The following is a 15,586-nucleotide window of genomic DNA, read 5'->3' on the forward strand; positions in this document are numbered from 1 at the left end:
AAAGAGAATGAGGCTGACATATTTAGACCACCTTCTTGAAATGCAACAAAATGGCAGATCCTAACTGAGAGATCTGTATCAAACAGGCTACACCAAAACTGGATCAAAATCAATGTCTGAATGTCATGACTTAAACAAAAAGTACCTTGAGGAAATGGAAACCATCTCACATAGTAGCCAGTAAGGAATGGGCAGTCATTCACTGGGTGGTCATTCAGTGTGAGTATTGGAACAATATTTTACACGTGACTCAAAATTCCAATAACCAAACTAAAATAACGAAACATTTTTATTTCATAATGATGTGGTTACATTTTGCCAGACATTCCTTACAGGTCAGGTAGAAGGCAAACCCCAACCACCAATACACCTGCATCTTTAATTGCGATACCAGCTTTTGAAAAACTGTTCAGCAGGCTCTTAACAGATTGTGGAATGTGCTGTGTCAGGAACATTTGACAAATTTCTGCAGTGCATCTTGTAGTTGGGTACACACTGCTGCTACTGTACATCATTGACGGAGCTGCAATGTGGTGTCAACCAAGTGTTTTGCTGAGTCCTGGATGGGTGTCAGGTTTCTTGAGGGTCACTGGTGTTACACTTATCAGAGCAATGGTGCAGCTGTACAAATCTCTGGTGCGGCCGCACTTGGAGTATTGCGTACAATTCTGGTCACCGCATTACAGGAAGGATGTGGAAGCCGAGGAAAGGGTGCAGAGGAGATTTACCATGATGTTTCCTGTTATGGAGGGAAGGTCTTCTGAGGAAAGGCTGAGGGACCTGAGGCTGTTACATGCAACGTCAGTATAAATTAAGCACCACATCAATCAATTTCTTGTCAGTTCCCAATTGTGGTTTTCACGTTTTCACCAGACCTTCCGATTCCCTTCTTTCTTTGCACGGCTAATCTGTTTTCCCCATTTGTCCTCCACGTCCTGTATTCCTGTTCCTAACTGATGTACTGTGTGATGCCAATAACCCATGGTCTAGGGATCAATATAGCATGGCCATCTTGCCCAACACAAGTAACAGCTACTCCTTCAGTTAGATTGTTCCCTTTCTCTGCCACTGCTGTGAGATTGTCAAAGCATGCACTAACTATTTCCTTATATGGATGTATTTCACTCAGCACTACCACCTACTGCTTGCACAAGTTTATTTTCTATTCTGCTACTTTCTGTAGTATTCTGCTACTTTCCTTGGGTTTTCCCTTTTTACTCTCTCCTTATTCTCTTTCAGGATGTTTTAAAAGAGACTTGGATATATACTTAAAAGTGATGAATTTAGAGAGGTGCAGGAGTAGGGCTGGAGAATGGGACCAGCTGGGTAGCTCTTTCTGCACCGTGCTGAATGACCTCCGTATTGTAACATTACATGATTCTATACACATACAACATTATTGTGTTCCATAACCAGGAATCCACTCATTTAAATGGCAGGTATTCCAGTGCTCCTTCTACAGTGATTATTTAAATTAAAAGATCATTGGAAATAAGAGCAGGAGAAGGACATTTGCCTCCTTGAGCCAGCTCCACTTTTCAATAAGGTCGTGGTTGACCTGGTTGTGGGCTCAGCATTGCTTTCCTTTCTGTCGGGCATAACTCTCAACTCCCTCAATCAGCCTTGAATATGTTCAGTGGCCCAACCTTCACTGCTTTCTGGGAGAGAGAATTCCACAGACTCGTCATCTCACTGCATGATGAAATTCATCGTTATCTTCAACTTAAACGAACAAACACTTCAGTTTTAAGCTGTGATCCCCTAGGACAGTCAAACATCTTCTGACCATCAGTCGATACTGCCAAACCCCCTCAGAATCTTATTGGTTTCGTGAAGATCACCACTCATTCTTCTCAACTTCAATACCCAACCTGCTCAACCTTTCCTCAGAACTAAACTACCTTCATCACAGAAATCAGCTGAGTGAACCTTCCCTGCCCTGCTCCAACTGCAAGTCCATCCCTCCCTAGATGAGATCAAACTGTGCACAGTTCTCCAGGTGTGGTCTCACCAATGCCCTGTACAGTCATTGCAAAATATCCCTGTTCTTACTCTCGACCTCCTTTGCACTTAAAAAAAAGAAATAATTAATAAGCTTGTTGCACGGGATCCCTTGGGGAAGAGAACCATAATACAATTTTTCATTAATGTGGAAAGTAAAGTAGTCGAATCTGAAACTATGGTCCTGATTCTATATTGAAGGGAAATACAAGGGTATAAATTGCAAACTGGCAAGAACAGATTGAAGAACTTTACTGAAAAATTTGATAGTGGAGAATTAATGATAAATATTTAAACAACTTGTGCATGAATTACAATAATCATTCATTCCTGTCTGGTACAAAAATAATAGAGAAAAGACAGCTCAGCCATAGCTTCCACAAGAAATGAGGGTCAGTATTAGATCCAAAGAGGAATCATATAAAATGACCAGAAAAAGCAGCAACCTGAGGATTGGTAGCTTTTACCAATCAGGACAAAAAAGGTGGAGCTCCAGTTACATGCCATGTTCCCACACCAACATTTCTGTCACAGGCCTGCTGCAGTGTTCCAGTGACCCTTAGTGCCAGCTCAACAAACAACAAGTCATTTTCTACTTGGACTCAACATGGAGTTGAATAACTTTAGAGTCTGATTTTGTCCTTCCATGCTTTCTACCCATCTCCACCCCCTGGTCCTGTCATGACACGGGTTGTTTTCAGTACAGCCAACCCATTCTTTCCTGCTCTCAGCTCTCATTATCACTTATTCAGCTCCCTTCTGTCTTGGCCTATTGTCAATAATCCCCTTGTTTGCCTGCCCCTTTCATATCTCTCTCTTTCTCTCTCTGGTCTACATGTTCACTGACCGGCTTACCTCTCCCTTCCACTAACCCCATCTCATCTTCAGCATAAATCCCACTTTTTCAGTGTTATCTGTTCTAATGAAGAGTTGCTGATCTGCAAAGGGTAACTGTAAAGGGCAGATACATAAAAATTGTGGCTACACCAGAATTCGTAGGACAAGAACACTGCAATTAGTGACTCGTATCTTGACTCTCCAAACTTTTCTACAATATACAAGTCCCGAACCTGGAGTGTGATGGGGGAATACTCTACACCTGCTTGGATGGATTCAGCTCCAGTAGCACTGGGGAGGGTCAACATCATCCAGGATGAAGCAGCTGTACTTCATTGATATACAATCCAACACCTGAAACATTGACTTCCTCCGTGACTTCTTCAAGAGCAGTTGTTACAAACTCCACCACTCTGAAAAACAGGGAGCAACAGCTACTGAGGAACACCACAACCTGCAAGTTCCACTCTCTGCCACTGACCATGCTGATTTGGAATTATATCACCGTTCCTTCATAGTGGTGGGGTTAAAATCCTGAAACTGTAACCCTAATACCTCTGTGGGTTACTGCATTTGTGGCCATTCATAATTTCCCAGGAGAAGGTGATAGTGAGCTGCCTTATTGAAATGCTGTAGTCCATTTGGTGTACATTGATAGACAATGGCATTGGGGAGGGGATTTAAAGACTTTGGCCCAGCAACAGTGAAGAAATCTGAGTGAGGACGGTGTGTGGGTTGAATGGGAGTTTGCAGGTGATAGTGTTCCCATGTATCAGCTGGCCATCTCCTTTTCATGGTGGAGGTTATGAATTTGGAAGACAAGGACTGATAGGGCCCTAAAGTAGGCCCTACCTATGATAGAGGCATAAGTAGTGTTTTAGAACAGAGAGACCTCAGGCTTCAGGTACATATATCTTTGAAGTTTGCATCACAGGTAGATGGGGTGATTAAGGTGTTTAGTCTCCTTGTCCTCATTGCTCAGACTTTTGAGTACAGGTGTTGGGACACTTTGTTGAGCTTGCATAGAACATGGGTGAGGCCTCTTTTGGAGTACTGTATCCAGTTCTGATCGTTCATTTGTAGGAATGATATCATTAAACTGGACAGGGGTCAGAAAAGATTTACCAGAATTTTGCCGAGAATGGAGGTTTGAGACTGGAAAGGCTTGGATTTTTTTTTCCACTGGAGCACAGGAGGTTAAAGGGTGACCTTAATGAGCTTTATAAAATCATAAGGGACATAGATAAGGTGAATGACAAGGGTCTTTTACCCAGGGTCTACCCTTATTCATCGAATTAGTCAAATAGTTACTTATTTATTTAGCTAGATAATACCATGTCCCAGGCTTTGAACTTACAAACAAAAGCATACCCATCTTCTCTCTGTGTTTGCTTGGGTTTCCTCTGGATTCCTTCCAGAGTCTGAAGATGTGCTGTCTTGGTGGATTGGACATGCTAAACTGCCCATTGTATCCAGGGATGTGCAGGTTAGATGGGTTAGCCATAGGAAATGTGGGTTATGGAATGAAGTGGACCTGGGTAGGATGCCCTTTGGAGGGTCGGTGCAGAATTGATGGGTCAAATAGCTTGTACTTGCACATTAGGGATTCTGTGACCCATGTTCTGGATAGCAGATCATCAAATTCACAAGAACACAAAATGTCTCTTTGGGACTTCACAAGAGCACTGTAGAGGACAGATGGTGTGATTGTTCTCCCCCACTCAGGAAGAGGTTTTGCAGGCAGTCTCCCAGAGTCTGTTCCAACAGATAAGGGTTTAAATGGTCTATTTCTTTCCCAAAGGTCTGGGCAGCATTCAGGAGATGGGGCTATGGTGCACCTCCCAAATATTTGAGGAGAAAGTGAGATTCCTGAAGAAGGGCTTATGCCCGAAACGTCGTTTCCCCTGTTCCCTGGATGCTGCCTGACCTGCTGCGCTTCTCCAGCAACACATTTTCAGCACCTCCCAAATTTCCACAACGACGGCGAATGTCTTGTCCATCCTTGGCCGGGTGGTAACCACAGCCCGATCTGGGAAGTTGTTATCAGATTCTCACACGGACGATCTGTCTTGTGAAAACAATTTTAAAAAGCTGAAGATCACACCGGGTCAGACATGCATCCATGGAGAGAGAGAGAGCAAGCTAATGTTTCGAGTCGCGATGACTCTTCATCATAGAATCAGAGGTTCCCTACACTGTGGGAAAAGGCCATTCGGCCCAACGGTTTCATACTGACACTCCAAAGAGCATCCCACACAGACCTCCATTTCCCCTCCCCTATCCCTGTAACCCTGCATTTCCCACGACCAACCCACCTCGAGGCGAATGGTCCAGGGTCAGTAAGGGAATGAAGGGACAGGGCAGTGGCAGAAAAAAACATCAAGGGCTACCAGTTCAGTGGTTGCATAGCAGAGCGAAATCGATGGGATGAATGGCCTCAGCTCCACCTCAAAGACTCCCAGGAGTGGGAGGAGGTGGCCGCACATGGGCCCTCCGATTGGTTGGACGACCATTGGTCCGCCAAGGGAGATCGGAGCTGCCTATTGGTCTGGACACATGTTGATCAGCTGACAGTCCCGCCCCCTTGATGGGAAGGTCACGTGGCTTGGCCCTGGAACCGAGGCGGCTCCGGTTTGGTTCCACCGGGAGGGAAAGCTTCCGGATGATCGGTTCGTCTTTTCTTTCTTTCATTTTTTATTGTATCGCCCGCTCCTATTCTCTCCGATGTTGACACCCCTCCCCCTCGGAAGGGTCACTTTCTGCCAAGGATCTCTTATCAGCTCTTCTTGGGCTGGGTGGGGGGGGGTGTCTGGGGCCAGTCTGCGCATGCGCGTCTCTCCCCATGGAACAAATAGAGTCCTTTCTGCCGCGCGGAGCTTTGTGGGATGGCCCAGCCGCCCTTGTGGGGGCCCATCTCCCGCCAGTGGCTGACCAACCACCCGACCGGCAAGGGAAGTTTCTCAGCTGAGCTCCCCGGGATGCTGCAGACCAGCCAGCACCAGGAACAGCAGCAAGGCCGTTCAGCTTCCTTGAGCCTGCCCTACTATTGTGGGTCACGGGTCACCTTCTTCATGGAAGGATGTAAACGCCGTTGGAAGCCTACTCGAGACTGGAATTGGCGGGTGTTTCTGCGATTGAATAGATTAGGGCTGTGGTTTAGATGGGTAAGAGTCAAACTGATGAGGACTCTAGTCAGGGTTAAACATCACACAACAATAGGTTTATTTGGAGGCACTAGCTTTCGAAGCGCTGCTTCTTCATCAAGTGGTTGTGAAGCAGGATCATAAGACACAGCATTTATTGCAAAAGATTACAGTGTCATGCAGCTGAAATGATAGATTGAACAAACTGAGATTAAGTCCTTCATCTTTTAGAATGGTTTTACTAGTTTCGGTTCTTCAATATGTAAATCCCAGAACTTCTTTTAAGTCAAATTTTCAAGACAACTTCAGGTTTTATAACAAAAGGTGCCAACACAGCTCAGACAATGCATTAAAGGTGTGAGATTTAAGTCTCTCTGAATCCCTATCTTGAGTCAGACTAGTTCTATTTCTAAAGTGGAATATAGTGGCAATTATTCCGATATGGTGGCTTAGTGGTCAGCACTGCTGCCTCACAGCACCAGAGTCCCAGGTTCAATTCTGACCTTCGGTGACTGTCTGTGTGGAGTTTGCACATTCTTCCCATGTCTGTGAGGGTATCTCCGGGTGCTCCTGTTTCCTCCCACAGTCCAATGATGTGCAGGTCAGGTGAATTGGCTATGCTAAATTGTCCATAGTGTTAGGTGCATCAGTCAGAGGGAAATGTGTATGGGTGGGTTACTCTTCAGAGGGTCGGTGTGGACTTGTTGGGCTAATCTTAAAAAAAACCTGTTGGACTATAACCTGGTGTTGTGTGATTTTTAACTTTATCCACCCCAGCCGCTCCAAATCTTGTCAGGGTAGATGTGAAAAGAAAAAAAAACTGCAGATCCTGTAGGTCAGAAACAAAGACAGAAGTCGCTGGAAAGCTCAGCAGGTCTGGCAGCATCTATGAAGAGAAATCAAAGTTAACATTTCAGGTCCTTTCTGAGGAAGGGTCTCTGGATGCAAAACGTCAACTCTGATTTCTCTTCACAGATGCTGTCAGACCTACTGAGCTTTTCCTGCTACTTCTGTAAAGGATGTTTTCCCTTGAAGGACATTCTAGAACGAGGGATCACTGTTTCAAAATAAAGAGTTGACAATCTAAAACAAATAGGAAGAGGAAATGGTAATGGTAAAGAAGACTTTGAACTATCGTAAGGCAGAATTACATAGATTCTTGACAAACAAGTAAGTGGATGGATGTTGATGGATGGGTGAGATCATGGATTAATATTATTGAATGGCAGAACAGGCTTGAAGAGCTAAATGTCCGGTCCTAACTCATATGTACCTTTCGATTGCTTTCAAAGCCATTATTCTTTGTGTTATCAGTACATTTGGCTTTCTACTCCACAGTCAGTGATTTGAGTCCATGTCCTCAGAGCATTAGCCTGGGGTTTCAGATAATTAGTCAAGTGTCATTACCAATGCGCCATCCCCTCCCCTTGACCCTAGTGCAGCAGTCACATGATCTGCTTCCTAAATCATGAATGTCTTCATTTACAATCACGGCCAATTTCACAACGGTCTGCTTCCATCTCCACTCCTCTATCTGTGCTTAATCTTCCCCTCCCCCCACCGCAGACTCTCCGCTTCCTGCCAACGCGCTCATAGAAAGCCATTTTATTATTCTTCGGAGAGAAAATTGGCTGCAAAGTAATTGTGTTCCATCTTTCTGCTTCTCCATTCATTTTACAGGGGTTTTACATACGAGGCCTCCCTTTAAGATCTGATCCAGTAGCGAGTTTCACTGGGATCTCAATATTGTCGGTGTTTGCACATGGAAGGAGAAAGCAGTGACCGACCGGTGGACAAACCACACACTTGTACCGTGTGTGGTCTCAGCATCATCCTTTCACCTGACCTGGAGAGACACGTGCACTGTCACAGCGAGGAGGACCCAGGGGAAGGTGGGGACGGCGAGACAGGATTCAGCACACTGTCCGTGTTGGAAGATGGTCAGCGTCCTGCCGCTGAGGAGAGTGGGTTTACCTACTGTGCATGTGGGAAGGGTTTGTCCTATCCCTCCCACCGACAGGCACACAAGTGGGTTCACTGCGACAAGACACCGTGGAAATGTTCTGACCGTGCCAAGGGCTCCAAGAGCCCGCAGGAGGCAAAGCGAGACCAATGCCGACAGACTGGGCAGAGGCCTTTCTCCTGCTCGGTGTGTGGGAAGGGATTCACTCAGCTATCTGACCTGCAGAGGCACTGGAAGAGCCACTCCGTTCAGCCGCTCCTCGAGTGCTCCTCTTGCGGGAAAGAGTTCACTCGATCGTCTTCCCTCCTGAGGCACCAGCAGTTTCACAGCAACGCACGAGCGTTTCAGAGTTCTGATAAACGCAACCCGAAGCAGAGGAGACATCAGCTGCAGGGAGTTGGCGAGAGGCCGTTCGCCTGCCCCGCGTGTGGCAGGAAGTTTGCCCGCACCTCCAACCTGCTGACCCACCAGCGGGTCCACACGGGGGAGAGGCCGTTCGCCTGCCCGGACTGCGGGAAGGAGTTTGCCCAGGCTTCCAACCTGGAAACACACCAGCGGGTCCACACCGGGGAGAAGCCGTTTACCTGCTCTGTGTGCGGAAAAGGGTTCGCTCGGTCGTCCGCCCTCCTGACCCACCAGCGGGTCCACACCGGGGAGAGGCCGTTCACCTGCTCGGTGTGTGGGAAAGGCTTCACCCAATCCTCCAACCTGCTGACCCACCAGCGCATCCACACTGGCGAGAGGCCGTTCACCTGCTCTGTGTGCGGGAAGGGATTCATTCGGTCCTCCAAACTACTGACCCACCAGCAGGTCCACACCGACGAGAGACCGTTCCCCTGTTCGACCTGCGGGAAGTGTTTTAAAAGCACCAACAGCCTGGTGATACACCAGCGCTATCACACTGCAGTGCGACCGTTCGCCTGCTCCGAGTGCGGGAAGGGTTTTACGGACTCGTCCCACCTGCTGAGACACCAACGGGTCCACACAGACGAGAGACCGTTCACTTGCTCCGTGTGCGGGAAGGGCTTCATTCGGTCCTCCCACTTGCTGAGGCACCAGCGGGTTCACCCTGCTTCCTAGCATGTGACCCTGAATGGTAGCTGGCCTGAAGTAAAAAGTACTGGGTGAATTTCCCGTGTTGTTCCTTTGGGTTGCAGCCTGTTCAGCTGATGGTTCCCTTCATTGAATCTCTCACGGTGTCACATGAACGCGACAGCACAGGTCATTTGGCTCAATTGGTCTGAGGACACAGTTCTTCACCACTTGAGCCTCGTTCCATTCTCTCCATCAAGCACCCATCACCCTATCCTGCTGCTCCTTTCTCCATCTCGCTGGTTTTTCCAGCTACCCCCCCTTCAGTATGTTCAGTACAGCACAGTACAGACCCTTCTGCCCTCCATGTTGTGCCAGCCTTCTATCCTGCTCTAAGATTAGACTGACCTACATACCCTCCTTTGTACTAAGGGATGAAGGGCTCCTGTCTGAAACGTCAATGTTCCTGCTCCTCGGATGCTTTTCCAGCACCCCTCTAATCTCGACTCTAATCTCCAGCATCTGCAGTCCTCACTTTTGCCTAACTTCCATGTGCCGAGCCAAGAGTCACTTAACTGTCCCTAATGTATCTGACTCGACTACCACTGCTGGCACCCACCACTGTCTGAGTAAAGAGCCTACCTCTGACATCTCCCCTAAACCTTCCTCTAATCACCTTAAAATTATACCCTGTTGTGATAGACATTCCTGCCCTGGGAAAAAGCCTCTGGCTATCCACTTTATCTATGCCTCCTAATCGTCTTATACACCTCTATCACGTCACCTCTCATCCTTCTTTGCTCCAATGAGAAAATCCCTAGCTCTCTCAACCTTTCATTATAAGACATGCCCTCCAGTCCAGGCAGCATCTTGGTACATCTCCTCCGTACCATCTCGAAAGCTTGCGCATCCTTCCTGTAATGAGGCGACCATAACTGAACACAATATACCAAGTGTGCTCTAACCAGGGCTCTATAGAGCTGCAGCATAACCTCACAGCTCTTAAACTCAATTCCCCTGCTAATGAAAGGCGACACACCATACGCCTTCTACACAACCCTACCAACTTGGGTGGCAACATTCAGGGATCTATGGACATGGACCCCAAGATCCCTCTGTTCCTCCACACTGCCAAGAACCCTGCCTTTAACCCTGTGTTCTGCATTCAAATTCAACCTTCCAAAGTGAATGACTTCTCTATACCAGGTTAAACTCCATCTGCCACACTCAGCCCAGTTCTATATCCTGTCAGTGTCTCATTTCAAGCTCCACAGCCCTCCACACTATCAACAACACCACCAACCTTCATGTCATTGGCAAACCTACTAACCCACCCTTCCAATTCCTTATCCTAGTCCTTTATAAAAATCATAAAGAGCAGAGGTCCCAGAACAGATCCCTGCAGAACACCACAGGTTACATAGCTCAAGGCTGAATACTTTCCATCTGCCATCACCCTTTGTCTTCTAATGGCCAGCTAATTCTGTATCCAGGCAGCCAAATTTCCCTGTATCCCACGCTCCTTACTTTCTGAATGAGCCTACAATCGGAAACATTATCCAATGCATTGCAAAGATCCATGTGCATCACATCCACAGCTCTGCCTTCATCAATGTGTTTTGTCACATTCTCAAAGGATTCAATCAGGCTTGTGAGGCATGACCTGCCCCTCACAAAGCCATGCTGACTGTCTCTAATCAAACTATGGTTTTCCAAGTAATCATAAATCCTGTCTCTCAGAATCCTGGGCCAGTAGTTTACCCAGCACTAACAGAAGACTGACTGGTCTGTAATTCCCTGGACTATACTTCACAGTTCACCATCCCACCCAGCTTTATGTTACACTTCTGCCTACACCAGTCCTACTTTCCAGCACTAGGTCCATAGTGCTGAATGTCGGGACACTTCAAAAGTTCATCTAAGCGTTTTTTTAAAGGTTGTGAGGTTTCCAACCTCAACAACCCTCCCAGGGAATGTGTTCCAGATTCCCATTACCCTCTGGGTGAAAACAGATCTTCCTCAAATTCCCTCGAAACCTCGTCCCCTTCGTTTTAAAAGTGTGCCCCTTGGTCTTGACCTTCGGATGAAGGGGTGCAGCTGCTTTCTCTCCACCCTGTCTGCCCCCCCCCACTTCATAATCTTATACACCTCAATCAGAATCTCCTTCTACCTTCTCTGCTGTAAAGAAGGTTAAAACAAAATCACACAATCCCCAGGTTATAGTCCGACAGGTTTACTAGGAAGCACTAGCTTTCGGAGCACTACTCCTTCAGGTAATCGTCTTTCATCTGAATAGATCCTGTGTATGCGTAGGACTTCTCCACAGGGGATGGCTGTTTTAGTAGATTTTGGGTGGAAGCTGGAGAAGTGTAGTATTGTGAGGTTATCGGTGGGTTTGCAGTAGAGTGAGGCGCCCATCCTTAATGGAGATGCACGTGTCCAAGAATGAGACTGATAACTAAAGAGTAGTCCATGGTAAGTTTGATGCTGGGATGAAACTCGTTGATATCACTGTGGAGTTGTTTCAGTGACTCCTCGCCATGGGTCCAGAGGAAGAAAATGTCACTATACATGGTGTGTAGTGTTGGTTGGAGGTCCTGTGGAGAGAGAAGTCTTGTTTGAAGGAGCAGAGCTCTGAAAGCCGATGCTTCCAATTAAACCTGTTGGACTATAACCTGGTGTTGTGTGATTTTTAACCTTGTACACCCCAGTCCAACACCGGCACCTCCAAATCATGTTCTAAAGAAAACATCCTGAGTTTATTCAGCCTCTCTTCATAACTAAATTGTGCCATCGTAGGCAGCATCCTAGTGAATCCCCTCTGCCGCCCCTCCCACCTCCAGTACAATCACATCCTTGCCATAGTGTGGAGACCAGAAACTGCACACAGTACTTCAGCTGTGACCTAACCCAAGTTCTGCACAGGTCCAGTGTACCCTCCATGCTCCTGTCATCTATACGTTCACTGATAAAGGCGGGCGTCCTGTATATATCTTTGTCATTCCACTATCAACCTGCCCTGCCACCTTCAGGGATCGGTGGACAGGCTCCCCCAAGATCCCACCGTTCCTCTGAATTTCCCCGTGTCCTGCCTTTCGTTGAGTATTCCCTTGTCTTGTTGTTCTTCCAAACTGCATGGCCTCACATTTATCAGGGTTAAATCTGACCAACTCAACTATACCCTCCTGCAATCTAAGGTGTCCCTCATCACTGCCAACCACTTATCCACAAACGTACTCATCACCTCCCCCCAACATTCTCATCTGCACCATTTATGAATATCACAAACAATGAGGGGCCCAGTCTTCTATCACCGCCGTCTGGCCCCTGCCACTAAACCAATTTTTGGATCCAACTTGACGAGTTACCTTGGATCCCATGAGCTACTACCTTTTACCAGTTTCCCACGTGGCTCCTTGGAAAAGGCCTTGCTGAAATCCGTACAAACTACATCATCTCTGTTCCTGATGAGGGGCTGATGCCCGAAACTTGGATTCTCCTGCCGTGCTTTTCCAGCACCACACTCTCGGCTCTACCCTCATTTACACACTTGGTCAAAGTGTGTTAGTTCTCTCGCCGAAATCGTTAAGGACCACACAGCCCAGCAGCGGAATTACGCCATTTGGCCCACTGAGATGTTTCTCAACTTCATTCTCTGCTTTCTCCCTGTAACCCTCGATCCCCCTTACTAATCGAGAACCTACCTATCTCTACCTTCAGGACACTTGATGACTTGGCCTCCACAGCCCTCTGTGGCAATGAGTTCCACAGAGGAGCCCACCCTCTGGCTGAAGAGATTTCTCCTCATGTCGGTCTTAAAGGGTCGTCCCTTCACTCTGAGGCAATGCCCTCGGATCCTGGTCTCTCCTTACAGTGTAAGTATCTTCTCCACTCCACGCAGGCCTCTCTGTTGGAGAGGAGGATGAACTTCACTACCTTGTGAGGATGAGGAGTCTGGGGAATTCTCTCTTTCCCAGAAAGCAGTGGAGGTTGGGCCACTGAACATATCCAAGGCTGAGTTGGACAGGGTCTTGATTGAGGGAGTTGAGAGTTATGTGGGACGGGAAGGAAAGCAATGCTGAGCCCAGGTCAACCATGACCTTATCGATAAGCAGAGCTGGCTCAAGGAGGCAAATGTCCTTCTCCTGCTCTTATTTCCAATGATCTTTTAATTTTAATAATCACTGTAGGAGCACTGGAATACCTGCCATTTAACTGAGTGGATTCCTGGTTTTGGAGTATGCTGTCTGCATTATAATTTTATAAATAACGTGTAATAATCAGTGAGACAAAATTCAGATTAAACCTGCGAATGGGTTGAGAAACACTTGCCTTTGTATTTAGTCACGGACTCATTTCCTCTCGAGGGGGTAATGCTCATTGTTTTGGTTCTAGAACATTCCAGCGCTGTACAGGCCCTTCAGCCCTCAATGTTGGGCCAACCTGTGAAACCGATCTGAAGCCCATCTAACCTACACTATCCCATTCTCGTCCATGTGCCTCTCCAATGCCCATTTAAACGCCCTTAAAGTTGGCGAGTCTACTCCTGTTGCAGGCAGGATGTTCCACGCCCCCTACTATTCCCTGAGTAAAGAAACTACCTCTGACATCTGTCCGATATCTATCACCCCTCAGTTTAAAGCGATCTCCCCTTGTGCTCGCCATCACCATCCGAGGAAAAAGGCTCTCACTATCCACCCTATCTAAACTCTGATTATCTTATATGTCTCTATAAAATCACCTCTCAACCTTCTCTCGAACGAAACAGCCTCAAGTCCCTCAGCCTTTCCTTATAAGACCTTCCCTCCATACCAGGCAACATCCTAGTAAATCTCCTCTGAACCCTTTGCAATGCTTCCACATCCTTCCTATAATGCGGTGACCAGAACTGTACGCAATACTCCAAATGGGGCTGCACCAGAGTTTTGTACAGCTGCAGTGTGACCTCATGGCTCTGAAACTCAATCCCTCTCCCAATAAAAGTTACCACACCGTATGCCTTGTTAGCCACCCCAACAACTTGGGTGGCAACTTTCAGGGATCTATGTGCATGGACACCGAGATCTCTCTGTTCATCTACACTACTTACCATTAGCCCAGTACTCTGCATTCTTGTTACTCCTTCCAAAGTGAATCACCTCACACCTTTCCACATTAAACTCCCTTTGCCACCCCTCAGCCCAGCTCTGCAGCTTATCTCTATCCATCTGTAAAACCCACAATATCGTTTGGGACTATCCACAACTCTACCGACCTGAGTCAACGTTTCGGGCAAAAGCTCATCATCCTGTATCTGCAGTCCTCACTTTCGTCTACTGACCTTAGTGTCATACGCAAATTTACTGACCTGTCCTTCTATGCCCTCATCCAGGTCATTTATAAAAATGACAAACAGCAGTGGACCCAAAACAGACCCTCGTGGTACACCACAAGTAACTGAACTCCAGGATGAATATCTCCCATCAAGCACCACCCTCTGTCTTATTTCAGCTCGCCAATTTCTGATCCAAACCGCTAAATCACCCTCCTACCCATCCCTTTGTATTTTGTGCAATAGCTACTGTGGGGAACCTTATCAAAGGCCTTACTGAAAACCACATACACCACATCAACCTCTTTACCCACATCCATCTGTTTAGTCACCTTCTCAAAGAATTCAATAAGGTTTGTGAGGAATGACCCACCCTTCACAAAACCGTGCTGACTATCCCTAATCAACTTATTCCTTTCCAGATGATTATAAATGCTATCTCTTATAACCCTTTCCAATAATTTACCCACATCCAAAATAAGGCTCATTGGTCTATAATTACCAGGGTTGTCCCTACTTCCCTTCTTGAACAAGGGGACAGCATTTGCTATCTGGCACTATTCCTGCAGACAATGATGACAACAATCAAAGCCAAAGGCTCTGCAATCTCCTCCCTGGCTTCCCATGCAGCCCAGGGGACTTAGCAATTCTGGAAAGTGTGCAAATAGATAACACCTCCTGTGAGCCTCAATCCCATCTAGTCGAGTAGGCTGTATCTCAGTATTCTCCTCGACAACACTGTCTTTTTCCAGTGTGAATACCGACAAAAATATTCATTTAGCGCTTCTCCCATCTCTGACTGCATGCACAACTTCCCACTACTGTCCTTGATTGGCCCTAATCTTACTCTCGTCATTCTTTTATTCCTGATATACCTAGAGAAAGCCTTAGGGTTTTCCTTGATCCTATCTGCCAACAACTTCTCACGTCCCCCCTCCTTAGCTCTCTCTCTCTTTAGGTCTTTCCTGCCCTAACTGAGCCTTCATGTCTCATCTTTATATAATCCTCCTCCTTCCTCTTGACAAGAGATTTACCTTCCTTAGTAAACCACGGCTCCCACACTCAACCACTTCCTTCCTGCCTGACGGGTACATACTTTCCAAGGACACACAGTAGCCGTTCCTTGAATAAGCTCCACATTTCAGTTGTGCCCATCCCCTGCAGTTTCTTTCCCCATCCTATATCTTGCCTAATCACATCATTGTGTTTCCCCCAGCTATAGCTCTTGCCCTGTGCTATATACCTATCCCTTTCCATCACTAAAATGAATATACCAAATTGTGGTCACTATCAGCAAAG

General features: G+C 46.9%; 1 protein-coding gene across 2 annotated transcripts; it reads left to right on the forward strand.

Annotated features, from left to right (window-relative positions):
- Positions 1 to 5,175: 5,175 nt before the first annotated feature.
- Positions 5,176 to 9,627, forward strand: LOC122543597 (oocyte zinc finger protein XlCOF6.1-like). 2 transcript variants are annotated; one of them, XM_043682420.1, is made up of 2 exons: positions 5,176 to 5,507; positions 7,662 to 9,627. In XM_043682420.1, the coding sequence occupies exon 2, from the start codon at positions 7,744 to 7,746 to the stop codon at positions 9,022 to 9,024; it is 1,281 nt and encodes a 426-aa protein (XP_043538355.1). In that variant the 5' UTR covers positions 5,176 to 5,507; positions 7,662 to 7,743; the 3' UTR covers positions 9,025 to 9,627. The 2 variants fall into 2 exon arrangements, with proteins under 2 accessions (XP_043538355.1, XP_043538356.1); XM_043682421.1 differs by lacking the exon at positions 5,176 to 5,507 and adding an exon at positions 6,950 to 7,151.
- Positions 9,628 to 15,586: the final 5,959 nt, after the last annotated feature.

The sequence above is a fragment of the Chiloscyllium plagiosum genome, chromosome 44 (assembly GCF_004010195.1).
Source record: "Chiloscyllium plagiosum isolate BGI_BamShark_2017 chromosome 44, ASM401019v2, whole genome shotgun sequence".
NCBI classification, from domain to species: Eukaryota; Metazoa; Chordata; class Chondrichthyes; order Orectolobiformes; family Hemiscylliidae; genus Chiloscyllium; species Chiloscyllium plagiosum.